Below are 27,542 nucleotides of genomic sequence, written 5' to 3'. Positions count from 1 at the left end.
GGGAGACAGATAAACAAATAATTACCAGACACCATATTAGGTACAATAATGCACCGAAACAAATTTTTTCTCATGAAATACAATGGAGGGAACAATTTTACTATTCACAAATTGAATCTAATACCACATTAAGAAAATAATGCAACATGAACAAAGGAAGTTATCCCAGGAATAAAAGGCTGTTCAATTAGGAAATCTATTAATATATAATGCATTCATAAATCTAAAGGGAAAAAGCATGGTTTTCTACATAGCCATTGAGAAATTCCTTAATGAGATTTAACACCTATTCATAACTCAATACTCAAGCAAAAAGGAATTAAGGGAGACATCTTCAACATGATCAAAAATATGTAATACACATACTTTAATCCTACAACCATTATCTATCTTATTTAATAAAGAAATAACAAAGGCATTTCTGCTGCAGAAGATATCCATCATCTCTGCTACTATTCAACACTGACCTAGAGGTCTTAACCAATCCAAGTAGATAAGTCAATTAGAAGAATAACAGGTAAAATTATCTCTATTTGCAGATGATATGACAGTATACCTGAAAAACTATAAAGAATCAAAGGTAAAACTAACTAAAAAGTTAAAAGAATTCAGTGAAAAAGCAGGATACAAAAATTCATATATAAAATTCAACAATTCTTGAACTGTTATTGAAAAATTAACAATCAGAGGACATAATGGCAGAGAAAATCCCATTTACAATAACAACAAAGAAGATTAAACACCTGGGAACAATGTGTAAAATCTATGAGAACAATGTTTAAACTCAACTGAGAGACACTAAAGACTGTGCAAATGAAAAGACATATCCTGTTCTTGGCTATGATGACATTATAAAGATGTCATTTCTCCCTTAGTTAATTTATAAATTCAATGCAATATAGGAAGAATATAACAAGCTATTTTATACAGTTAGACAAGTTATACTAAAGTTTATATGGAAAAATCAAACATGTAAGAATAGCCAGGAAAACACTGAAAAAGAAAATCATAAGGCGATTAAGCTTTGTCAGATGTTAAAACATGCTGTAAAGTATCTATAAGCATTAAGGTACTAGACATGAATAAAGAGACCAGAATAAAAGTCTAGAGTTAGACCAAATATATACAAAAATTTAGTATATAACAAAGGTGGCATCTCAAATCACTTAATTACAGATGGACTTCTTAATAAATGGTGCCAGAAAAACTAGATAGCCATTTGGAAAAATACAAAATTAGATCCATATCTCACACCACAACACGTAAGAATAAACTCTAAATGGATTAGTAATCTAAATGTAAAAATGAAAACATAGAAAGTAGTAAAACTTGGATGAATTATGCTTTAAACTTGGTGTATGGAAAGCCTTTCTAATTCTGAGTAAGAATCCAGAGAAAATTTTAAAAATTGATAAATTTGACTAATAAAAATGTTTTAAAGATTATATAATACAAACACTATAAACAAAGACAAAAGAAAACTAAAAAACTAGGATAACATATTCATAACATGTGCTACAACAGGTTAATATCCCTAATATATAAAGAACGCTTAAAAACAAAGGGAAAAAAGACCAAAATCAGACAGAAAGCAGGAAAAAGACATGAACAGACAATGCACAAAAAAAAGATTAAAATGGCCTCCAAAATATAAAAAATGATCAAATTCACTTATAATTAGAGAAATTCAAGTTAATACAACAGTGAGATACCATTTCTCATCTTTTAGACTGGCAAAAAATTTTAAAATATAACAAATCATTCTGTTACTGAGGATGTAAGGAAACAGGCACTCACAGATTGCTGATGGGAATACAAATTTGTACATCCATTCTGGAGGGAGCTTCAGTAATGCCCAACACAAAATCACACGTGCACTTACCTTGGACCCAGCAATCCCATTTCTAGAAATCTATCCTGGGAACACATCTCCAATAAAACAAAAATATATACACATTGCAGCATTCTTCATAATTGTACAGTACTAGGAACAGTTAAAACGTCTAAACATAGGAAAGTGACTTAATAAACTATGATATATCCAAACAATGGAGTACTGTGCAACTGTTAAAAAAAATGAGGAAGATCTCTATGATATAGAGTAATTTCCAAGACATAATGATAAATGAAAAAAGCAAAGTCCAAAAATACCTTTAGGTATGCTGTCTCTATGGAAGAGCAAAGAGAATATGTGAAAATACATGTTTCTACTCATTGGAACGAAAGAAAAACAAGAATAATAAACCAGAAACTAAGGAGATGGGTTACCTTCAGGGGACAGGTGGGAAAGGAGTGGGAAAAAGTAGGAAAAGGGAACAAGGCAGCAAGAATAAGGAAGAAGTGACAATTCTATGAATATATAGTTTTAAATAATTCTGACTCTTAGAATCATAGTAATTTTCACATATACTTCATAAAAAATTATTAAAACCAACCAGAATTTGAGAGGAATTCAAATGGTATAAAATCACCAATAAATGAAACTGTTTTTATAAATGATTAAGCCAGGAAAGGGAAGGGAAATGGAGGGGAAAGAGAAGGAAGGGCAAAGGGAGAAAGGGAAGGAGAGAGAGAGAAGGAAGGGGAAAGGGAGGGAAAGGACAGGAAGGAGAAGGGAGTTGCTTGAGTAGACACCATAAGGCTGAAGACAAAAAGAATTATACACAAATTCTGTTAATATAGTTAGCAAAAGAATTATACACAAATTCTGTTAATAGAGTTAGTAAAAACAGAGTTATGGGTTACTAATTTTGGAATTATTTTATGTGTGTAACAGAACTGAACAAATATGTAAATGGAATGTAGATACTGAGAGCTTGGTTCCTCACTGTTGTGAAAAAAAGTTTAAAAAAAAAAAAAGGAGAACTGCTAAATAAATCCTGTGGTATTGGATTTGAATCAGAGTTATTTAGTACAAGCACATGGTGTTTAATACGTGTGTGTTAGTATTCACGTATATATATGTTTGTCATGCGCACATACATATGCACGTATGTACAGGTTCCTAGCTCTGCCCACCGAGAGGGCCTAGAAGCAGTGATACCCGGGAATAATGAGTACACCTGGTGCTCCGATCTTGGTCTCTAAACACCAGGGAGCCACAGCTTTTAAGGAAAAATGGTTGATTCTAATACGGGGCAAGGAAAATACAAGATAAGCCTGGAACATTTATGTCAGAAAATAAGAAAAAGTTAAAGGAAAAAAAAAAAAAAAAAGACAAGGGCTTGTCAAAAGAAGAAAGGACCTAACCTGAAGGTGCCCCTAATGGCCAATGCTAGGACATCTTCAGCAACAATAATGATAGTACTGGATTTAAACTCATAGAATACAACAAATATTAATGGGCCCATACTGATACAAATAACTAACCAAATAAATAACTGGGGTAGAGAGACAATTCTTTCTCACAACAGAATCTCAATTAACAAACATAGAAAAGAAATAGAAAAACAGAATCTCCATCTGGCAAACATCATAGTAGTAAATGTTGCAGAAAGATTCACTGATGTATCCTAAAATAGAGGGCAAAAGTTTGAGGCGAAACAGGACTTACACAAAGTACTTAACTGAAAAGGGAAAGATAGTACGTGGAGAAACACAGCTGACAGTGAAGAAACTCATAGACCTAACTTAACCAAGTGACTAAGTAATCACCAGTAGTAAAATGTATCAACAGCGTAATTCCTTAACACACCGCACTGAGAAGGACACACATCATTTTTGTGGCATTCTTGCCAAAAATGCATAAACTCAGCCCAATCATGAGAAAATACTGGACAAACCCAACTGAGAACTTTCTACACATTAAATGACCAGTACTCTTTAAAAAGTGTCATAGTCATGAAAGACAAGGTAAGTGTGAGGAAAATACAGATTAAAAAGAGACTATGGAGAAATAACTAAATTCAATGTGGGTTCCTAGATGGGGTCTTGCAACAGAAAAAGATCTGTTAGTTGAAAATTTGGTGAAATTCTAATAAGGTCTGTAGTTTAGTAATAATATTGTACCAACATACTTTCCTATTCTTGGTAATTATATTATGGTTATATAGGATGTTATCACTAGGGGAAGTAGGGTAAAAAATATAAGGAAACTGTACTATTTTTGCATGTCTAAAATTAGATCAAATGAAAGGTTTTAAAAACAGTAAGGAATTCTAGCAAAGACAGAGGAACCACCCTTATATAGAAGGAAATCTCCTCTAAAGGAAGAGTGAAAGAAAGAAGAAACCTATGGACATAGTGAAGAATGGAACGGAAAACGGAGGAAAGTTAAGGCAGTTCATTTTTGCTGCCTCCAACTTTCTTGTGAAATAGGAGTTATCATTTACTCTTCTGTATTAAATAGTAGCACCAATTAGGAAAATAAACAGGATAAACACAGCACATCATACTGGAATGAGAATTTATACTTTTTTTAATGAAAATAAGTATGTTATTATGGTATCTACAACAAAATTCACTTGAATAAAATACACATAAGCCTTCTAAGAAATTCCTTGAATTTTTATGATGAAATATGAGTCTCCAAAGAAACATCTAAAGTTATTCTTTCCAGGGGTATTTCAGTAAAAAAAAGTTGGAGAAGTACTATAAATAATTATGATACATGGGACCAAGGAGTGGAACTCAAGGACAATGCTAGGGAGGTAAATACAGCAAACTAAGGGCAAAAAGGTAGCAAAACCTGGGCTGGCTTTGATCTGAACTTGCTTAGTTTCTCTAGTCTGGCATATTACTTATTTCAGAGACTGGTTACCAAGCTAAAGACTAAAGAAAGTGGCTCTATTTCTTTCACTCTAGATAGAATTTACTGGAATATGTCTATCTTTTCTCGCTGATGGATAAACAAGGAGAGAATGGTAAGATTTGTTTTAATTTCATAAATCGATATTAATTTTCAAGTTGAACTGAACTGTTTACAATAAAAAAATTTAGTTAAAATATATAGTGACTACATTAGATAGCTACATATGTTTCGAGTTGAAAAATGATACCCAAAATACATTAGTTTTCTATTTTAGTCAAAACAACTTAAAATATTTCTTCATGATGGTAGTTTCCTTAACATGGGGAAAAAAATCTTTTCCCCTACTGTCAATGCAAATGATATTGAACTGAAAGTGGTTTACCACAAATACGCTCAAAGTATATTACATTTTCTTTCATATGTAGAATAATAAAATAAAAAGAAATAAGATAAAGAATCATTTACATTATGCTGCTATCTTATGGCAATAACTATCTGGTATCTGTAAAAGCTATTTTGCTAGACAATCATAAGTCCTTTTAGATACTGATAATTAAGTTCAGGATGCTCATTAAGATAAACACATCAGTCTAGATAATTCAAAAGTAGAAAGCTTTGACAAAATATAGTTAATCCTCAACTATAAGTAATAATGAGAAACAATTTAAAAATCAACTTAAAAGATATTCAACTATTCTCATCCTAATCATTATTACCAACTTCCAACCAAGTAACAAAATTAACTGTTTGGGAAAGTCTTTTTATTTTCCTATTCAGATTGTATTACAGAAAAACTAATGAGAAGTAAAATGCTATGACTCTCAAAATTAAATTACTCCTTGAAAATGAGCTGTAAATAAACCCTAAATTAATCAGCATACTGTGGCCTTATTCTTGGCTAGCTAAGTTCCAGAATATTAGCAATGAAGCCAACCAGGAGAATTAAAGAGTAACTTTAATTCTGTGGCTAAATTCCCAAAACTATATAAAATAAACCCCTCAATATTCACAGGTAATTTTTTTAATGGGAAAAAGCTCAGAGTAAATGATTTAAGAATATAGCTTAATATAGATACAGATGGTTACATACAGAAATATTTATAGATATGTGTATATACATGAGTTAGTGTGTATTTTCCAGAAGCAACTCCTGCAATAATGAGCACATATAGAGCCCAGATCTCAGCTTCTAATACCATTCTCCAATAAAGGGAACCAGTGTTCCTTGGAGAAATGGCTGATTCTAGGACTAGGGCAGGATATATACAAGATGAGCCTGGAATATCTTGTAGTGCTGCAAAGTAAGAAAGTGCTTCAAAACAAAGCAAAAAAAAACCATAACAAAACAACAACAAAAATCTCAAAAGAATACAGGAACCAACTGAAAGAGCTCCCAATGGCCAAAGGCAGAACAATTTGAGCAACAGAATAAAGTAATAATGGATTATAATGCAAAGTATAAAATAATTATCCATGAGTCAATACTGATACAAATAAATGATTGAATAAATTAATAAATGAGAAAGAAGCAAATCTCCTTTGCAGAATTCCAAAAAAATTTATGTACATACTCCACAGTTCAGGAGGTAGACCATAACTCCCCACACTTTAAGTGTGTACTTCACATAAGGACTTTCTTCTAAAAAGTACCACATGCAAAGGGAGGGGAGAAAAAGTAACATTACAATGTTCAAAGTACAAACTTGACAAACACTGCCTAAAGCCCGGTGATCAAGGTAACATCAACAACGGTAAGACGTACTGATAGCATTTACTCTTGACAGGATATGATGAGAATGATATCCTCCATGGTATCTCTCCCCAAGACACGTTACCCAGTCTAATCACGAGAAAAGCATCAGGCAGATCCCAACTGACGGACAGCCTACAAAACACCTGGCCAGTAATCCTCAAAACTACCAAATTGTCATAAAAAATGAGGAGTCCAAGAATCTGTTAAAACTAAGAGGATGCATGACAACTAAATGTAATGTAGTATCCTGGATGGAATTCTAGGATAGAAACAGGACATCAGGAGAAAACTGAGGCAACCAGAAAAAAACCCCCAAAAAACTGAACATGCATTAGTTAATAATGTATAAATACTGCTTAATGAATTGTGACAAGTGTACTATACTGTTAAACATTAATAATGCGGGAAACTCTGTACACTACAGTAATTCTGTAAATCTAAAACTATTCTAAAATAAGGGTTTATTACAAAATAAGCTAAGAATACTGCGCAATATTTTATAATAATGACTGTTTTAATAATAATATAAACTTATTAAAATAATTTATTTTCATGCACTTAAAAAAACAGTATAACTGGCAATTCAACTATTATATTTATAAATATTTATATTCAAAATCTTGTATTATAAAACTCCACGAATTGACATCTTTAATACCATCAACTTGGATATTCAATCAACATTTAGCTGTCAGGCACTGAACGAGGTTCTAGGGAGTCAATAATGAGCCAAAAAAGAAAGTAAGATGTGGTCCCCATCTTCATGGAGTACGGAAGTAGTGGAAAAGAAAGACAATCATAACCACACGTATAAATGCAAACTGTTTAAGTGTAGTAAATATATGATGTTACTACCTAATCTGGGAGGTTAGAATATTTTCTAAAGAAGTAAAACTTCAGTTGAAGTGTGAGAAATAGCTGGGAGCCAACAAGTCAAATCAAAGTACAGAAAGAGTGGTCCAGACAGGAGGAAAAGCACGAACACAGGCCTTGTCATGGAAGGCAGAAGACAAGCACATGGGACTAAAGAGGGCCTGTACCCGTGAAGTGGAAAGTTAAGGAGAAAATGATAAAAGATAAGGCTGGAGGGCTAAGGATTGCTAAAGAGTTTTATTCTTATCCTAAAAGCAATGAGAAGCCATAAGAGGACTGAGGAGGAAGGAAGAGTGACAATCAGATCTGTGTTTCAGAATAAATCACTGTGCCTTTAGGATGGATAACAAATTAGAGAGGGGTTGAAGTAAGTCGGTAGACAAGAATGAAGGCTGCTGTAGAAATTTCAGGAAAGATGATGGTAACACACTGAAGTGGTGGTAGTAGAAATGGGAAGTAGTAGACAAATTCAAGAGATAATAAGAAAGCAAGATTAATAAACCTTGTTGACAGACTGGACATATCAGAGAGAGGAAGTTACTGAGGATCACTCCTACTTTCCTGGACTTCCACTGGAAAGATAATGGAGTCATTCACTGAAATAAAAAACAAAGAAAGAGGACCAACATTTGGGGTCTTGGAGGAGTGAGGGAGAAATCAGTTTAGTTTCAGGCCTCGTATGTGAGATATCTTTAATATATTCAAGAGAGGTGCCAACTAGCAAGCAAGATACACAGATCTAGAGCTCAGAGGAGATAGAAAACATTCACATGCTTAGAAAAGCTGGGATCTTTATCCTAGAAAAGCAGTTAACAATAATCCCCAAACATCCCAGAAAAACACGAGACTTCGACCATCTGGATTTAGTTAAAACAAAAAGCTGAGAGAGAATACGACAATAATATTTCATCAGCTAAACCAAAAACTGCTAGGCATCATGAGGAACACGGAGACTTTTAAAATCTTGGTTCAACAGTATATTTATTATGTCACTAATCATATATTACTTTAAAGTTTTAGCAGGGCTGGCCAATGTCACTGGAAATGTTCTCTACCAGTGCTGTCCAATAAAGTAGCCACTAGGCATGTGTGGCTGCTGAGCACTTGATGTGTGACTGGTGTGACTGAGGACTTGACTTTTTATTCTTTTTTATCTTAACTAATTTGAATAGCCACATGTGGCTAGCGGCTACTTTATTGGACAGCAGTGCGTTAGACTTTCCTCATAGTATTTCCTATAATGCCCAATAACTATCTTGTGAACTAACTGAGTGCGGATGTGAGGGATACAGGGACTGGAGTAGAAATTTTCATTCCATCTGCTTATTATATTATTTGAATATTTATTTCAAGAATATATTTACTTGCATAATTAAAATATTTTTAATTTTAAAAGTAAATACTATGCCATACAGAAAAATTAGGAAATACAGAAAGAGGAAAATGATCTGTAAACCTATCTTTAAGAGATAATCTACAATTAACATTTAGCCATATATGAAGAGGATCTACATTTTTAACCCTTTTGCCAGAAGTACCTGGAGCACCAATGGCCCAAGTTACTCTCTCCGAATTTTATCACATTTCTCTTCTACACCATCCCCACCCCAAACACCCTCAAATCCTATTAAAAAGCCATCATCTCTAGAACTCTACCTCAAGACTGCCAAAAATAAACACTTAATAGTCCTCTTGCTTATCTCCCTTTCACCACCATCACCCTCTGCCCTCTGCCACCAGTGTGACACTTAAACTAGAACCCAGTCTCTACCTCACAATGTCATCAAATCATCATAGTGAAAAAAAGAACAAGCAACTTTGGTTATGAGTCTTGAGGTTCTCCTTTTACTGTCTGGATGACCTTAGACTAACTACTTCTGCTGGTTCCCATGCCTGTATCTTCATTTCTTAATAGAAAATAAAAATACGAAACACACAGATAACATCTATAAAACATGATGCCTACCCAGGGTAGCACTCAATAAATGACAACCACCATGGACTTCTCTGTCCCTGGTGCTGCCCTAGATTCTGAAGGCAGTGCTTTGAAACAAAACAGATAAGAGTCCCAGCCATCCTGGGGGTTACATTCCACCCGCTTAACCCTCAGGGACTCTTTACACCTGGGATGTGAATTTCTGATCCATCTCTTACTAGGTATGTAATTTTATACAAAGCACTTTATCTAAATTCTCAATTTCTTCATTTTCAACATGGTAATGTTATCTACTCTTATCTACTTGAGATGGTTGAAGTAAAAATAAAATGAGAAGACATGTAAAAGTGCTTTGTACAATATTATATGCTAAATAAACAGAAGGTATTAAAGAGTGTCATATTCCTCTCCTCTTGGACAAAGCTTTCCAACCAATGTGCCAAGAATGGATTACAGATGTGCTGAAATACTGACACCCCTCACAGCCCCCTCACCTTTCAGGGAGCCAGGGAGTCTGTCATACAAATATAATCATTTTTATGTGTGCCATGATGCAGAAAAGTTTGGAAACTTTGCTCTAAAACACGATCTCATGTTAGCAGAAACTGGAGTTGGTCAACTGACTCCCTCCTCTGGATGATTCAGGTCTCACAGATAACTGTTATTCTTATGACTCTGCTTCAAAGACAGTGTCACAGTTCCCCAAAGGATCAAAAAGGATCAGACCTGAACATCAAAGAGCTGCTAGTCCAATGCCATCACAGATAGTCAAAAAATGAAACAAAATAAAAACTTAAAGGTTACTTTCACAAAAGGCTTGAGCTATTTCCAGCAAAATCTGCCTACAACCATCTTAAGACAAAAGTCTAGAAGTAATGGAGGAGAGGGAAATAAGGGATGAAGGGAAGAAAGAGAAAAGGAACAAAGGAAAAACAAAATGTATACTTTTGTAGAGAAGAGCTGAGAATGGGCAAGAGCTATTCAGCAGCTTCCATGATTGCCTAAAGCTAGGAGAGGCTGAAGGTAACAAGATTATTTTCAGTTTCCTTTGTTTCATTGCCTTTTTCATACTTCCTAGAATTAATGCTGGTGTATATCTGACTTTTAGACTGTCATGGTCCCTAAGTCATCAATTTCCATATCATGTGGAAGTACTCTTTCCAGTCTGTACATATATTGTTAGTTTTTCATCCATAGCCACATTACCTTAAATTCCTAATAAATTTACTCCTTCCTCCATCCTGAATTCATTCCTTATCCCATCCCAAATGTATCACTCTGGAATGTATTTATACCTCCAGACTCTTACAATACCAAGTTTATTACTTAAAATCTTTTATTTTTATATTTGTCATTCCTCATATGTCATCATACACACCTACAAATACACAGATTTATATCCATCCCATGGGAAAATGATCAAGTAACACTCCATAAACCTTCTTCAAATTAATTTCTGTTTGTCATACTTTTGGGTATAATATTCAAACAGATGTTCAGTTACTGCAGATTGATAAAGGAAGAGGCCTTCTTTACTTATTGTCTGATAGAAAATCAGGTAAGATACCCTCAACTCATGGTAAAAAAAAAAAAAAAGACATAAATTAAATATGGCAGAAGCAGTCCAGAGTCGTAGTTAAGAGCTCAAGTCTGGATTCAGATAACCTAGGTTCAATGCTGGCTCCATCAGTGTAATTCTGAGCAGATTACTTTAGCCCCAGTTAATCATTTAGTTTCAATTTCTTCCTCTATAAAAATGAAAACTGTAGCCATGTTATAAGGTTGCTGTGAGGATTGGATGAGATAATCATGTAAAGCACTTAGCATAACGCCTGGCACACAGTAAGCAAACACATGTTAATTGTTGTTATGGTGTCAGATACAATCTATCTTCTGACTTTCTCATTACCTTAGAAGGAAACCAATTTAGCATAATCGACTCTATAAAGAGTTGATATAAAGTTATGTTTTCTGTCACCCAAAGTGAGGATGCTAGACACAGGGAAAATTACTCTGTAAGCAGAAGAAGCTGGTTATTCTATACGGACTGTGGTGAGCTCAATAGGTCTCTTCAAGTTCTAACATTCCATTAAACAGGTGTCTAACATTTAGAACTTCAACCCTTCATCAACAAACACTTCACTATCAAATCAGTTAAGTTCAAAATGCACTCAAAACTGATATTAAGTTTGAAAGAATACAAACTTATTCACAAAAGGGAATGATCATTAAAATATCTATCACAGCAGTAATATGTAGGGAAAGGCGATGTCAAGATAAGCAGCAATGTGCCGAAGGCTTGTGGACCACACCACTGAAACATCTTATTTGCCCTTCCTAACAAAGCCACAGCCCAAAGTAGATGCCTCAAGTGAAAAACAAGAAAATGAAAACAAAATTACCAGAAATTTAAGTATTTTACTCTGAACTGTACCCAGTAGGCCGGTGATGTTTAACACGTATTAAATAATAATAAACATATTAATTTATGAATCCACTGGATCTCCAGAGCACTGGCCACAAACAGCTATCCCTAAAAAGAAACCTCAAAACCACAAATCAGGAGCTAAATAAGGAGACAGTCTTACTTCCTTCTCTAGGTCCAGGAAGAAATTTAGAAACGCTAAAGTTTTGAAGTAGCTAGAGATTTCATCAGCACACAGTACAATCTCTGCATTCTACTCTCTTTGGTGCCCAAACTAGCTATGCACAGTTTGAAAAAGTTTCATTAACTTTAAGAAGACGCTGTCCAAGGAGTGGTTTTTAATCTACCTGGAGTTTATATATCTCTTTTGAGAGTCTGAGAAAGAGAGGACATTTTCCTGGGGGGTGTGGGGGAGGTAGAAAATGCACTCAAACAAAACTTTGCACATAATTTCAGGGGTGCGGATGAAGAAGTCTCCTGAAAGTCACTGACCACCAGACCACGGACCTCCAAGGCATAAACCGGGATTAAGGCAAACTAATTCATCAGTTCGAACAAGGAGGAAAGCAACTGAGGTGGAGATTTTAATCCAGAAAATAAAATAAGATAAGGAATATTTTCTGTTTTCTCAGCTGATAAATGTTAGACATGGTGCCTGGGAGAGAGTGTTGGCCATGTTGAGCAAGGAAAACAAACAAACAAAAAAACAAACAAAAAAACAGGACTAACAAGAACAAAAAAAGCAGAATTCAAACAGTACTGACACACAGTGGGTCGTTCACTCTGAGATTCACTCTGCAGCAATAAAATGGCCAATTGCTGCAGCCTTAACACAGGAATGATTTAACATAACGAATTTGGATGCACATTCCCATGCCAGGGAAGTCAATTAAATGGCAAGTGTGAACACACACACCTGCCACACTTGCAAGTGAAAGAACAAGTTTATGAAAAGTCCTGCAAATCTTCCATTTTTTTCCTTAAGAACCCAGTCAGAGCAATTACATGCTTTATTTAATCTAGGAGAAAATGAAGGGAGCGGGGGACAGAAATCCTAAAAGGAGGTAGCTAAAGGATCTGCAGGAAGTGTAAAATACAAACTTTTTTGGGATCAAAGGGCTCAAGACGGAGATAAGAACAAAACAAAGGAAGTAATAAAATAAAAGGGAAAAGCGTCTAGAAAACTGTTCGTAAGAAAAAAAAAAAAAAAGCTCCTTCCTTTTTCCTAGACACGTAAACAGTAGTAACTTGGCAAAAAGGAACGGACGAGACGAAAGCCCAACTTCCTTCCCAAACTCCAGCATTCCTTGGACGTCCTCGCAAGCAGTCAGGCTTGGGACATTTCATAGGCAAGGCTCCTCCCTCCACCACTGCCTAAGGAACCTCTCGCAGGGACTCTTGCTATCTCCCTTCCTCTCACTGCGGAAGAGAGGACGTGGGGGATGCAGGGAGAGGAGGAGAGAAATAAAGACCGGACACTAAACCTGAAGGTGGCCAATTCTGAGACTCAGTCGAGAAAAACCTGAATCCTGCAACCCCTTTCCCAACTCAAGGCATGCAAAACCGAGAGGGTGCCGCCCTGGGAGGGCCAGTCCTACCTCTTCACCTGGCTGTTTCGGGGGCGGGGGGAAGGGGCACACTCAGGGGGACAGGAGGAACGAAGGGGCAGAAACCAAAGGCCGAATACCTGGGAAGATGTAGATGGCATAGGCTAAGGACAGAAGTGCCCTGTGAAAGTCCGGAACTGCGAACCCTAGAGGCAACGTGTCCCGCCCAGCCAGCCACCTCCGAGCAGCCTTCCCCCGCCTCTTTTCCAGCCGGCCAGCTCCGCCCTCACCTGTCTGCGGGGAAGCCGGCAGCTCTCACGTCGAGGATTATGCTTGCCTCTGCTCTCCGGCGTCGCCTCAGCCCGGGCAAGAAGTGAGCGGAAACGCGACCTGGGCCTTTTCCTTCTTCCCGTCCCCCCACGCACCTCGGCTCCTCGGGGGCGGGGAGCAACTACAGCTGTCACAGCCACACACTGACCAACCGCCGAGGACACCCACACCGGCCGCCTCTCCACCCGGCCTAAAGCTCCAACACCCCGAGCAGCGGAGCCGGAAGTGAGGAGACCGGAAGTAGCGTTGTCCGTGGCCCTGGACGGCCTCTCTCTCCCTCAGTCTGGCCGGCCCAGCCACATCTCGATGGTGCCAGCACGCCTTCCTGGAGGCCCCCTCCGCCCCGCTCCAGGAGGCGGGCCCCGCCCCTCCCGCTGCGGCCCTAGCAACCACATCCGGGACTCCGCCGGCGCCGTTGCCCGGGTAATTTTCTGGTTGCGGCCGGATCATAGAAGGGTGTGAGCGCGGGTCCAGATACACCTGTCAGAGCTGGGAGCTTCCCGAAGAGCGCAGCTGGCCTGTTCTTGAGTGGTCGGAGGTCTCCAGGAGCCCTCAGCATCCCTTCTTTCTCAGTCACACACCCCAGCCTCACGCGTTAGGCGTCCCCCCAACAGACGGTGAGCCGGTGGCGGGAGGGTGGAAGTGGACGTAGCTCACTGCCTCGCATGTCACTGGAGAGCCAAAGCTTCTTTCTCAGCTGCCGGAGACCACGTAGAAGGTTATTCCAGCCCCTCGGGGAGTGGGAGGGTGGAGGGAATGTGGGGGTTTCGGGAGCAGACGGGATGCGGGCATCTCACTCTCCTTCCCCAGTGCCTGGAACAACCCCCCACCCCGCGCGCGCGCTTTCTGGCCACGTCACTCGCGCCCACCCACTTCAGGAAGACCAGACCCTTCACCCAGCATCCCTGAGTTCCTATTACTTGCTCTGGCTTTGTGATCACTTTTTGCTCTGCTCCCTGGCACACAGTGGATCCATGACACTTTTCTTTCCTGCTCCTCTGTCTTTATCCAGATGACCGATTTCAGCTTTGTTTGCTCGCCCTGTTACTTAAGTAGATCACTGCCCTGTCTACGGAAACAGCTGAACAATCCTTCTCCCAGAGCTCTTGTAGTTACTTAAATGGACGCCCCACCTTGTACTTCGGATACTCTCCCTGTCCCCAGCACTGAGTGCAGGGAATGTATGACTCTGCAGTGGTACTAGACAAACCTGGAACTCATTTACATACAGTACATACCGGTGACCCAGCCACGCACATCTCCCTTCAAGGTTCTGAACTGCTTTTCCTTTGACAGACTTGGGTACTGTTTTTACACTTGCAGAAATGAGAAAGGTAACAGTGCACTCCGTGACATCTACCCCTCTTTAGACCGTACTTCCAATCTGTCTTGTCTCATTAGTTGACAAGACATTTTTAACGACTAAGTACCCAGAGGCAGAAATCTGCCTCTACAAATCTGTAGGGAGTTTCAGCATAGTGAACATCCCTGTGAATATCCGTATACAGATATTTTCCCCATGTATGTGAGGAGTAAATACCCATGACACTACAAAGGTTTCAAAAGTAAATAATATTTATTGTCTGAGATCTCCCCAACACCTTCTCTGACAAAAACCGTAATGAAATCCCTAAACATAAAGCTGTGTATAAAGTGTCTTTATCTTAAATGGCTCTGTCCTTAAAAGAAAAGGGTGAATATATATGCCAATTCATTTAACTTCAGTTCTACAGTTTACTGTGGATTTTCCTGTTCAAAGCCATGCCATTAGTCTTCTCAACTGTAACAAAAGGATCCCAATATAGAACTATTACTGCTTTTATTACATAGGAAGAGAATGGAACTTAGTAGCCAAGTACAAAGGCTATTCTTAGAGTTTCAGAAGGGTCATTAGGAAAAGGTGCATCATTGGTGCTTGAATGATGTATACTTAATTGAGCTGGCTGGTGCCATAAGGATTCCTGCTAGCTGTCTCTTAAGTTTGGAAACACTTAACTGCACTGCAGTTATCTGTTAGACTGTTAGGCTCAGAGTTATTTCTTATATTAGAAAGGTGGACACTTGCTTTAGTTATTAAACTAAATAGCTGTCCTTAGCTGGATTGTTTCCTTGGCAGCAGCTGATAGTTTTGAAAGAGATTCTGATGGACTTGGAAGTACTTGGAATTAATGCTAACTTCTGCATTGTTAATCATTTTAGGTACTCTCTGGTCCAGTGTGATTCTGGTATTGTGCATGATTAGTCCTTATACATAGCGTTACGCTGTGCAAGGCTGTACCTAGGATTAGTCTTCCTATGATTCTGCTGCCCCAAGGGAAATTAGAAAGTAGGTTGGCTGGAAAGAAACACTGGAAGCTACTTCAGCGATGATGGAAGACAGTCAAGTTCTATGCACTTTTTTTGGCAAAAAAGGAGGCAATAGCCGGTATTCTTTGGATTTGGGGGAAATTTTTTGTACTAACTCGAAGACTGTTTTAAACCTAACCCTACTTAGTTGGAAACCTTTTTTTTCAGCTTGCTGTCTCTCTTTCTCCCTGCAGCTTGGGGAATTCTGCCTGCCGGTTCTCCTTAGGAAGAAGAGAAGATTACTACTTTTCTCTCAATTGGCATTATGTTTGGAGAGGTAAGAAGAAGGGGGATAGCTGCCTGCCATATATGCTGATGACATGAGGCTTATCTGCTCGTTTACCTTTGCACTGCTACTGGCTATTATGCAGTTTAGGAAAACCAGGTGCCATTTATTCACGTGGCTTGTGGGAAACTCTGGTAGCCTTTTATTTATTGACCAGGAAGGAAAGGAGGCAGCAGGTTAAAGGCTATTGTTATTGTTCCTTTCAGAATGAATTAAATGTGCACGCGACCTTTTCTCTTTGCTTTAGATGTTGAATACTGAATACTATTTATTATTTCCTTAAAAAAAAAAAGGTGCTACCTTCAGATCTTCTCTAGGTGAATTCTGGTAATGTCACAATAATTTCATCACTCATCAATAGCTTCCTTTTCATGGAGAGATATTTGATTACTGATTGGACACTGTAATTCTCTGGAAACAAACCCTTTATTAGAGGATACTGATTACTGGAACATTTAAACAAGCCCATGAATAGTAGAATGAATGGAATATAAGGGTAGAAATTGTTTTAGCTTCAAAGAGAAAACACTTAACCTATAATTCCATTATCTGGAGTTAGCATTCAACATTTTGGCCAATATCTTTTTTTGTATGAATATTTTTTCTTCATTTATTTTACAAATTGTTATTGAGAACCTACAGAGCACTAAGTACTTTGGAATAGCCATGAGCCTCTGCTCTCATGTAACTTTCAGTATATGCTGTGTTTGTTGGCGTACACTTCTGTATTTTGCTTTTTTCACTTAATATATCATGGAATTTCCTCCTATCATTAAATATTCTCCTTTAATAGCTAAATAGTACTTAACATGCAGCTGTTTCTTAATTATTTATCTAATCCCTTTTATTACACATTTGGGTTATTTTTAGTTTTGTCTATAATTATAAAACAACAGTATGAGGTATATTTTTGTATGTTAGAATTCTAAAATGATGTCCAATGACCTTCACTTTGCATAATTTCTTTCCCTGTGAACATGATAGGATATCATTCCTATGATTATATTATATGTAAAAGGGATTTTGCAGATGTAATTGAGATTACTAATCAGTTGACTTTGAGTTAATCAAAGGAAGATAATCTGGGTTGTCCTAAACTGGTTACATGAGCCTTTTATTTATTTTATTTTATTGAAGTATAATTGATTTACAATATTATATTATTTTCAGATTACAACATAGTGATTCTATATTTCTATAGCTTATACTCCATTTAAAGTTATTACAAAACAGTGGTTATATTTCCCTGTGCTGTACAAAATATCCTTGTTCCTTATTTATTTTGTACATAGTAGTTTATATCTCTTAATCCCAAACCCCTATTTTTCCCCTCTCCCCTTCTGTCTTCTACTGGTATTCAGTAGGTTCTTCTCTAGATATCTGAATCTGCTTCTGTTTTGTTATATACATTGGTTTCTTTTATTTTTTAGATTCCACATAAAAGTGATAACATGGAGTATTTGTCATTCTCTGACTTATTTCACTAAGCATAATACCCTCTAGGTCCATCCACATTGTTGCGAATGGCAGAATTTCATTCTTTTTCATGACTAATATTCCATTGCATATTTACACCAGATCTTTATCCATTCATCTGTTGAGGGATACTTAAGTTGCTTCTGTATCCTGGCTATTGTAAATAATACTGCTATGAACGTTGGGATATACGTATCTTTTCAAATTAGTGTTTTCATTTTCTTTGAATATATACCCAGCAGTGGAATCGCTGGATCATATGGTAGTTCTATTTTTAGTGTTTTGAGGACCTTCCATACTGCTTTCTAAAGTGGCTACACCAATTTATAGTCCCACCAACAGCATACTAGGGTTCCTTTTTCTCAACATCCTCGCCAACATTTGTTTGTAGACTTTTCAATAATAGCCATTCTGACAGGTCTGAAGTGATAATCTTGTTTTGATTTGCATTTCTCTGATGATTAGTAATGAATGTTAAGGATCTGTTCATGTGCCTGTTGATCATCTGTTTATCTTCTTTGAAAGAATGTCTATTCAGATCTTCTGCCCATTTTTAAATCAAGTTGTTTGGCTTTTTTTGATTTTGAGTTGTATAAGCTGTTCATATATTTTAGATATTAATCCCTTATCAGTCATATCGTTTGCCAATATTTTCTGCCATTCAGTAGATTGTCTTTTTGTTTTGTTGCTGATTTCCTTTGCTGTGCAAAGCTTTTAAGGTTAATTAGGTTACATGAACTTTTCAAAAATAGAGTTTTCTCCTGATGGTGGCAGCAGAGAAAATCAGAGAGGTTTGAAGCGTAGGAGAGTTTTGACATGAGGAAAGTTCTCTGTTGCTGAAATAAAGAAGACCACAGGCAAGTACCTGAGGGAGGCCTCCAAGAACTGAGAGCAGTGTCTGCTGACAGCCAACAAAATCCAAGGGACCTCAGTCCTACAGCCATAGGAGGTGAATTCTGCAAATAACCTGAATAAGCTTGGAAGCAAATTCTCTCCCAGAGCCTCCAGAGAAGAGCTCCACCTGACCGTCATCTTGATTTCTGCCCTGTAAGACCCTAAGCAGAAGACCCAGTTGAGCCCACCTGGACTCTTGACCTACAGAACTGTGAGATAATAAATGGGTGTTGTTTTAAGCCACTAAATGTGTGTTCATTTGTTACACAACAATAGCAAAATGAATATATTTGTAAGCTAGATTATTTTTACATCTATTATTATTTTGGGGGGATAAAGTCCTAGGTACGGACTTTCTGGATAAAAATTATGTACATTTTTAAGGTTTTCATATCATATTGCTAATTTGCCCTCCATAAGCTTTGTGGCAATTTATGGGCCCCCTAACAACCTATGTTACTGCATCTTGGGAAACACTAGATACTGCAAAAATAGAAAGGTAGCTCCTGTTTTGAAAGAAGATTTACATTTCTGTTATTACAGTAGAATTGTTTTCTTTATTTGTGGTTCAGTTGGTAAAGTCTTTTTTAGTGAATTGCCGATTCTCTTTCTTCAGTTAGCTTTACTGTTGACATAGAGAAAATAGTTCTTAACAGCATTTCTCTCCTGTAATATTTTCAAGGGGTAGAATGATTAATGAGCTTAATTGAGAGAATAAGTACTTCGAAGAAATATTATCTGCTGCCATTACTCCCTGCAAAAAGTTATCCCAGCCGTTGTACTGTGGGAGAATGCAAAATGTCTGCTTCATTGATGAGGCAGTATTGGTCCCTTATTCTTTGCTAGGGAAAAAGTCTATCTTGTCTGGTTTGGCATTAGAAATGTGGTTGTTTTAGGAATAAAGATATATTGCATCTTACCATGGAAAATTGTAGCATTGACTACTGTTCTAGAAGGAAATATATTCTGTTAGCTCTCAGAAAAAAAATCTTCCTAAAAAAAAAAATCACTATTTTCAGTTTGATCAAGATAATAAAAATCTGATTGTGTATATTTTATTGCTTTATTTAGGATAGGGTAATAGAAGAAATTTCAAGTTACTTTTTCTGTAATCCTTGTTGTTTGAGATGATATTTCTGACAAATGAAACAAGGCAGAAGGGAAAAAGGAAGGAAAGAAGAAAAAGAGGAAGAAAGGAAAACAAAAAGAAGGAAGAGATTCCCTTTTTCTTTTGGAGAGTAGTTTCGCTTGGTTTTGACTTTTCTTGAAAAATTGGTTCTTGCTACCTAAATTTCTAAATGTTGGTATCTTCCTAATAAGCGAGATATTTTTAAATTTTTATTTTGAAATAATGGTAGATTTACAGGAAATTGTAGAAAAATATCCCAGGAGATCCTGTATATGAACAAGATCTTTTTTTTAAGTTGATCAGATCTTATTTAGAAAGGTCAACCGTTTATAACAGTTGAATATGGGAAATGGTTGCTCTTTGTGTTCACAGAATTCATAACGGCTCTTCTCCCATGGAGGCCTGATATTACCTTTGTTTTTTTTGAGAGGGAGGTAGGTTTGGATAGGCCTTGGAAATACTGAGTTGGCTTGGTGCTGGGGCATAGAATGTGTAACTGTCAGAGGAGCCACAACACGTGATTCAAGGACACTGTAATATGGTGAAAAGAATGGTAGACTTGATGTCAGAAAGCCTGGATTCCGGGACTGCATTCAACCACATTATAACCGTATGAGCTTTGAAGTCCAGTTTTAACTTCCTCCTGAATTGTCTGGACAGGAAGTGAAGCAATTTGGAAACTGATGCCCTAGGCTGTCATTACTATTATTAAGACATTTTAATTTTTGTAATAAAAGCAATAACAAAAAAACTCCTCTAGTGCTTCTATTTCCTATTATAAAAACTACTTCTTTGATTTGGACAACAAAGGCAGAGGAATTTTGACAAAGTTTTGTCCAAAAAAAAAAGTTCATGTGTCATCTTGATATCTCAGAGGACAGAGAGAAGAACTAGAGGAAGGGAGTTTCGACACTGATACAGTAGTGAACACCTGTTCATCACATTAGCTTGTTACCTTGGCCTGCAGGAGGCCTGAAGCCTGGAGATTCTGGTGGGGAGATGCTACCTGGGAAGCTGGGGGTGAGCCCATCTGGGGCCCTGTGACTGTTCCCGTAGTACTGTTTGGCTTAGGAAGAGCTCTGCTTTTAGTATTTTTTTAAAGGTGAGATTCTTGCTTCTATTTGAAGTAGGATTTCATAAAATCTCTGAATTTTATAGTTTGACACAGCTGACAGAGACATTAGGAGAAGATAATGATGATGAGATCATCAAACACGTATTGAACACTTTACTTTGTAAGGTGTTAAATACTGGGCTCAGTGCTCTACGCTCTATCCTTGCATCTCACTGACTGTGCAGTTACCTACGAGGTACATGCTGTAGGTACCCTTATTTCACAAATATGGATGCTAAGGCTTCAAATATTTTAAACTACCCAGGATCACATTAGGCACAAAATGGCAGAGTCACTTGTCAGTTCAGGTGTGTCTGGCACCGAAGCTGATGTCCTTACACTATGATAAGCCCTTTTATTTCACAGATAAAGAAGTGTAGTTCATGAGCTGTTAAGACCATGGTCACTCTCCTTCTCACTCTTAGCCTAGGTCTTTTTCTGCATTATATCTTCTTAGTGATTTGTTTATTGCAATGCATTCTGTAAAGTATTTCTGACCTCTGTGCATTTGGCTAATGTGTCAGGTGGATTAACAGTTTTACTAGATTTTTAAGCACTGAAATAGAAAAAGATTTCAATTTTTAAAACTCATAATGGGATCACTTGATTTGATTTTTAGTGAAGCATTTTCTACCAGATTCCCGCAAAGGAGGCACTGTCTCCCGTGTGCTATTAAAAGTTGGACCTTGTGACTACTGTCTGACTATGTGTTTCTTTTAGAGAAGTCAGAGGGGGCAGTCTGTGACTTCATGTGAGAAACAGCCGCCAAAGATCTATCCAGCATCATTTTTAGGTCTTTAATTTTGGTAAGCGCACATTTTCAAAACAGATTAAATTTGTCTGATTTATTTCAGAGGTATATATTACAAAGCGCTCGAAGGCAAGTGAGAATTCAAAGGCTCAGAGCAGAGCTAGAGAGCTTTTTACAGAGACGCCCTTTGGAAGGTAAGCATTTCTCCTGGAAGCTTTAGTTACTGTATTTTCAGAAACATGCTTCCATTATTTTCATTATTATTATTAAAAGCACAACCAATTAGTATAAATATTATTTTTGATATTCAATTGACATATCATTAAAATTGCTGGATTTCTTTTTTTCTCTTTTAACACTTAAAGAGACGGGATATATACTGTCAAGTCCTAGAGGAATTCTACCATTTCTTCTCCGCCCTGAAGAGACTTGGAAATTAATGGGTAACATTTTGCGTGAAATTACTGGATGCTTTTCTTCTTATCTCTGAGGCCTTCTGTGGAGAATTAATAGGAGGTTGAATGCACGCATGGATAAAATGGATCATCTTAAAGGATTGAAGTTCCAAAAATACATCAGCAGGACTGGACAGGTTTGACATAATGAGGTTTCTATTTTAGCTTGACTTCTGGAACTCTGAATAAACTATAAACCGAGCTACACAAGGTCCTGGAGAGGAAGTTTCTCTTCTAAAATATTCTGCCTGCATCTAACCTTTTTCTTATTCAGATCCTTTGAAAAAATATATTTACTCATCCATTTCCTGAAGAATAAGGCAATTAGACACTTACAAACTTGTAATATATGAAGTAAGATAGAAGGCAGCAAGTTGTATCATACTGGCAAAGAAATTTAGTTAAAGAAACAGACCCAGAGAGAGGAGAAATCTCTGCATAAGCACAGGGTGAGATGGCTGAAGCATCTGTGGATGCCACAACTCTACCTGTAACCGGGAAGAAAAAGAAAAGTCTATCCATTGAAGAAAAGATCGATATCATAAATGCAGTAGAAAGCGGCAAGAAAAAAGCAGAGATTGCAGCTGAATATGGAATAAAGAAAAATTCATTGTCTTCTATTATGAAGAATAAAGACAAAGTTCTAGAAGCCTTTGAATCTCTGAGGTTTGATCCAAAGAGAAAAAGACTGAGAACTGCTTTTTACACAGATCTGGAAGAGGCATTAATGAGGTGGTATCGAATTGCTCAGTGTCTGAATGTACCAGTTAATGGTCCAATGTTGCGTCTAAAGGCTAATGATTTTGCCCAGAAACTGGGACATAATGATTTCAAGTGCAGTAACGGTTGGTTGGATCGCTTTAAATCCAGGTACGGTTTAGTGTTCAGAGCTCAACCTGCCGAAGCTACTGGTGTATCAGTAGACCCTTCAACTGTCTGGCACCAAAACATACTTCCTTATTATTTAAATGATTATCATCCTAAAAATGTTTTTAATGTAAAAGAGACTGCGCTGCTTTATCGAATGTTACCTACAAAAACATTTGCATTTAAAGGGGAAACTTGCTCTATTGGAAAGTTATGCAAAGACAGAATAACTCTGGTGGTTGGGACAAACATGGACGGCTCAGAGAAACTTCCTTTGCTTGTCATTGGAAAAAACAAAAATCCACATTGTTTCAAAGGCATAAAGTCCTTGCCTGTGTATTATGAAGCTAACAAAATGGCATGGATGACCTCAGATGTATTTGAACAATGGATGCGGAAGCTTGATGAGAAATTTCAAGCTGAGCAAAGAAGAGTGGTGATTTTTGTCGAATCTTTTCCAGCACACCCAGAGGTAAAAAACCTAAAGTCCATCGAGTTAGCGTTTTTTCCATCATGTTTATCTTCCAAATTTATAGCTATGAAACAAGGTGTCATTAAAAGCCTTAAAATCAAGTACCGACACTGTCTTATTAAGAAATTTTTAAGCTCTGTTGAAGGCAGCAAAGAATTTACCTTCTCCCTGCTAGATGCAGTTGACACATTGCATCTCTGCTGGAGGGCTGTAACCCCACAGACTATTGTGAAGAGCTATGAAGAGGCAGGGTTCAAATCGCAACAGGAAGAAAGCGACAAGACAGATGCAGAGACGGACACTGGTCTTGATTTGGTTGCCCCCGCCCAGGCGGCAGGAGTGGAATTTCCTGAAGGCTTATCGATCGAAGAGTATGCTGCCCTGGATGATGATTTAGAGACATGTGAAGCAGCACCCAGTGGTGATGCTGAATGGACCAAAGAAAGTAAACCAGATGAAACTGGATTTTATACTTCTGACGAAGAGGATGAAGGTGGATCTCTGGGAACCGAACTCCCTTTACCGTCCAAAAATGAGGCAATAACTGCTTTAGATACTCTGAAAAGTTTTCTTAGAAGTCAAGATATGAATGATGGGCTTCATAATTCTTTAGCAGACATTGAAATTTTTGTTAACTCTTTATCATCTAAGTAATTATTTATTGTGCAACATCTGAAGAGTGATAGCTTTTTCTAATGTATTTTACTATATTAGGTGGTTAAAAGGAAAATATCACTTAAACATAAAAAATGAAAAGCTAGAATCTTTGGTTTAATTGCAAATGTCTTTAGTCTCTAGGTAGATTAAATTAAATTAAATGCAAAGTCCTCTACGTCGATTAAATAATGAGTAAGTCAATGAAAAATATAAATTTCAACTTAAGAAGGTTTTGGGGAGTAGAAAATGGATTTCATAGGCTTTGTACTTAAAATATATGACATATATGTCGAAAATAAAAAGAACTCTCCAGCTATTTGAGTCATGCTGGTTGAATTGGTGATTGCTAATTTCTGTTTTTGTTTTTTTTTTAAGTTCAGATCATGTTCTAGAATATTTTAATTTATCTACCTCATCTAAGAAACAAAATATCTATTGCTTAGATGTTTATTTTTATAAACGTATATACTCTAACTATACTCTTAAGTATCAAGTGTTAAGTTTAAATTACTTTTTTTCTCATTACTAGCTAATCTTCCTAATAAAAATTATGAAAAACTACTGAAAATAAAATCTGACCCACTTATACACCAAAATGATTAAAAATATATGTCTAACTTTTACATTATTTCTATATAAGGTCAAGAGAGACTATGACCTTGTCAGATTTTTAAATTATCTATAACCAGAAGATGATATGGATTCTTCCTATTTGTATGTATATGTGTGTGTTTAATAGAAAAGTACACAACTGAAACATTTTTACACTCTGATATTTATTTTTAATAAGATTGCTCTTAAAAAGTAAATATGAAAATACATATGCAGTTACTTAAGAAAGTATGTGGTTCTTAGTTTTATTTTAACAGCTGAAACTTTTAATCAATAACATAGAATTATTTTTTGATTTTACTGAATTTTATTTTCAGGAAAAATTGTTCTTTCAGCATATTTTGATGTATTTAATTTTTTAAAAAATTCAGTGGGTAACATTTTAGATTAAATTTCTGTTTGAGGAAGTTTTGTCTACAGAATGTTTTAAAATGTTGTGTGAAATTATTTACACTCCATCCATAAAACAGTCTTTAACCAGTAGAAGAATATAACAATGTGTCAGATTTTTCTGGTGTTAAATTTTAAATACTATGTTTATTTAACTTAATACATCTAATTTAGTGTTCCCTTTGAAAAGTATTTTGAAAAAATGTAAAACATTAATACAGATTATTTTTATTCTGAATTATTATTAGTCTACAACACAAGACACATTTGGAAGGAAATATTTATAGAAAGTATTTTTATTTTCCACTAATTTAGTTTGCCTTTGAGCTTTAGTAATACTAGGCCTTAAAAATGTATTAAAATTAAAAAAGTTTCTTTTAGAGTGAAATACAGATTACTTAACTTTAATTAAAAGTATTTTTATTAATGATTTGATTTAAAATTTCAGTGTGGTATAATCATGAACTTAAATCATCCTTGATCTCTCTTAAAAAGCCCAACTTGTAACTAAAGTACCTGGCGTACATTGAGCCCTCAATAATTCTTTTCTCTTTCTTTCTCCACCATTTTGATATAGAATATTTTTATTTAATCATTCCAGATACTCTATGACATAAGAATTGTGATCTCCAATTTTACAGATGAGGAAATTAAAACCTAGAAAGATGATTTGGTTAAAATTTCAGGGCCAGAACTAAAATGCAGTTGTTCCCTGTCACCTAGCCCTGTGTTCCTCTAACTACATACTATAATACTTCTTCTCTATACTCTGTAAAAGAAAATTCTGTTGTTTCTTTCCCTTGAGTTTAGGGCCTGAGGTCAGAGTATTTTAAGAGAATATCCTGGCTCTATGCTGATAGCTGTATTCATAACATCTCTCCTGAGAACATTGTTGCTAACGAAATACTGGGACCTTCTGACTGGGTAATTCTGTACTGCTTTAACACAGAGGTTCCAGGTTCCACAGAGTTCTAGTGCAAATGTTCAAAACAACTTTAATATTCCCAAAGTGTTGAAAGTACTGCTTTTTTCCTCTCTATATGACAGGATCCATTTTTCACTTCTGGGGCATAATAAATCTAAAGATGATAAAATAAGACAAGTCTCCTGTAAAGAATAAGAAAAAAATGCCTGCAGATTTAAGTTGAAAAATAAACTGTTAATGTGCATTCTTCTGTGTAGTTTCCAAGATACATAGATTTAAATCATTTTCAGAACAAAAATTTTTAATTCATTTTTCCTAAAGCAATCACCACTGCATACCTCCCTCCTGATTTGTCGTCTCTGAACACAGTCAATACAAGTATCACTTGTCTTTTTGAAAAAAGAACTTACAATTAACTTGTTTTTCAATTAAATGTGGCATTATTTTCATTATCTTGCCTTATAAATTCCTACTGTTTCAACTATGTTTTTGCTTCTTTCTGCTTCACCAAGCGACAAATTCTACACTGAGTTTTGGACATTGTTTCACTCCACTAGTGAAAGGTTTGGTTCAGGATAAAGTAGGACAATGAGTAAGTCAAAGCCTGTGGGTTTCATTACCTGCCTGGCTCCTCATTTGAACCTAAGATCAAATGTTAAACCTCACTTTAAGTGTATACAAAGCAGAATAATTGGGAGGGAAAGGAAAGTAGGAGAGGAGGAGTTGAAGGAGAGCTTTCCAGGCAAACCCCTCAGATGTCAAGAGAGGCCTTTTCAATCACTGGCCCAGCAGGGGCTCGGAGGAGACTGGCTGAGAGAGGTTTGCCCCTAGGAAAGGCAGCACCACACGTCTGCCCGCAGGTTCCGAGTCCAGTGGTGGCTGGATACTGGGCGGCACCAGAAGCTACCTGAGCGAAGTACAAGGTATAAGGCAGCCACGCAGCTACCCCAGTGCGGAGAGGAGATCCTAGGAGAGAAAGGCCTGGGTTAGGGGCCATAATATGCATACAATGAAGTTCTCAGAAAAAAATTCATTTGATGGAGTAAATTAAATCTAGCCCTGGTTCTGCGCTACCTTGCAAAAGGCATTTCATTTCTCTGAATCTCAGCTTCCATAAAATGAGACTGACACTTCATTTGAATTTATTTTGAGGATGAAAGAAAAATTTGCATGTGAATGCAGTTAGCACACTCTCAAGTGTTCCACAACTGTAAGGAATGATTAGGAAGGTCCCTCCGAGTCACCACTCCCAGATATGCTCGTGTATCAACATCGTGGGTGGTAAACACCAATGACAATTTTCTCATAGAGATTCTTCTATGCAATAAAATAGGGAAGCCAACGTTTCTAAAATTACACAATTTATCTGTAGAATTAATTTTCCTTTTGAATGAGAGAATAAGGCGACTTAGAAACCTTCCTTTTTCCTAAATTGATCCTCATAGAAAGCAATTCAGTAAAATAAGTACTCATAACCAAGTAGCCCTTTCTGTCACCACATTAGCTGATTCAGTTGTGCTATTTCCTTGGGCTGTGATTAACTTGTGTAGCTGG

General features: G+C 36.8%; 2 protein-coding genes across 11 annotated transcripts in view; one reads left to right on the top strand and one right to left on the bottom strand.

The window, feature by feature from the left end:
- ARFIP1 (ADP ribosylation factor interacting protein 1) overlaps positions 1-13,821 on the bottom strand; it is a 110,753-nt gene extending 96,932 nt beyond the window's left edge. Inside the window, exon 1 of one of the 5 annotated variants that reach the window (XM_032465027.1) lies at positions 13,575-13,821. Coding sequence is in view for 3 of the 5 variants with exons in the window: in XM_032465046.1 (XP_032320937.1) it covers positions 13,425-13,445 (21 nt within the window). In the remaining 2 variants the exon portion in view is untranslated. Of the gene's footprint in view, positions 1-13,424; positions 13,518-13,574 lie in introns of those variants that run through there. The other 4 variants (XM_032465018.1, XM_032465046.1, XM_032465011.1 and 1 more) reach the window with 4 other exon arrangements.
- Positions 13,822-13,876: 55 nt separating this feature from the next.
- On the top strand, positions 13,877-26,232 carry TIGD4 (tigger transposable element derived 4). 6 transcript variants are annotated; one of them, XM_032464983.1, is made up of 4 exons: positions 13,877-14,037; positions 16,155-16,237; positions 21,714-21,804; positions 21,976-26,232. In XM_032464983.1, exon 4 carries the CDS (start codon positions 22,520-22,522, stop codon positions 24,056-24,058), a length of 1,539 nt encoding a protein of 512 aa, XP_032320874.1. In that variant the 5' UTR covers positions 13,877-14,037; positions 16,155-16,237; positions 21,714-21,804; positions 21,976-22,519; the 3' UTR covers positions 24,059-26,232. The 6 variants fall into 6 exon arrangements, 3 of the variants coding, with proteins under 3 accessions (XP_032320874.1, XP_032320884.1, XP_032320864.1); XM_032464993.1 differs by lacking the exon at positions 13,877-14,037 and adding an exon at positions 14,044-14,231; XM_032464973.1 differs by lacking the exon at positions 13,877-14,037 and adding an exon at positions 14,044-14,332.
- The last annotated feature ends 1,310 nt before the right edge of the window (positions 26,233-27,542 follow it).

Source organism: Camelus ferus, chromosome 2, assembly GCF_009834535.1.
Source record: "Camelus ferus isolate YT-003-E chromosome 2, BCGSAC_Cfer_1.0, whole genome shotgun sequence".
Classification (NCBI taxonomy): Eukaryota; Metazoa; Chordata; class Mammalia; order Artiodactyla; family Camelidae; genus Camelus; species Camelus ferus.
Note: the sequence above shows the minus strand (reverse complement) of the source record. Positions and strands in the feature narration are given on the sequence as shown.

Excerpts from the sequence above, each read along its gene's own strand:
- TIGD4 (XM_032464983.1), top strand. The coding sequence starts at position 22,520 with ATGGCTGAAGCATCTGTGGATGCCACAACTCTACCTGTAACCGGGAAG.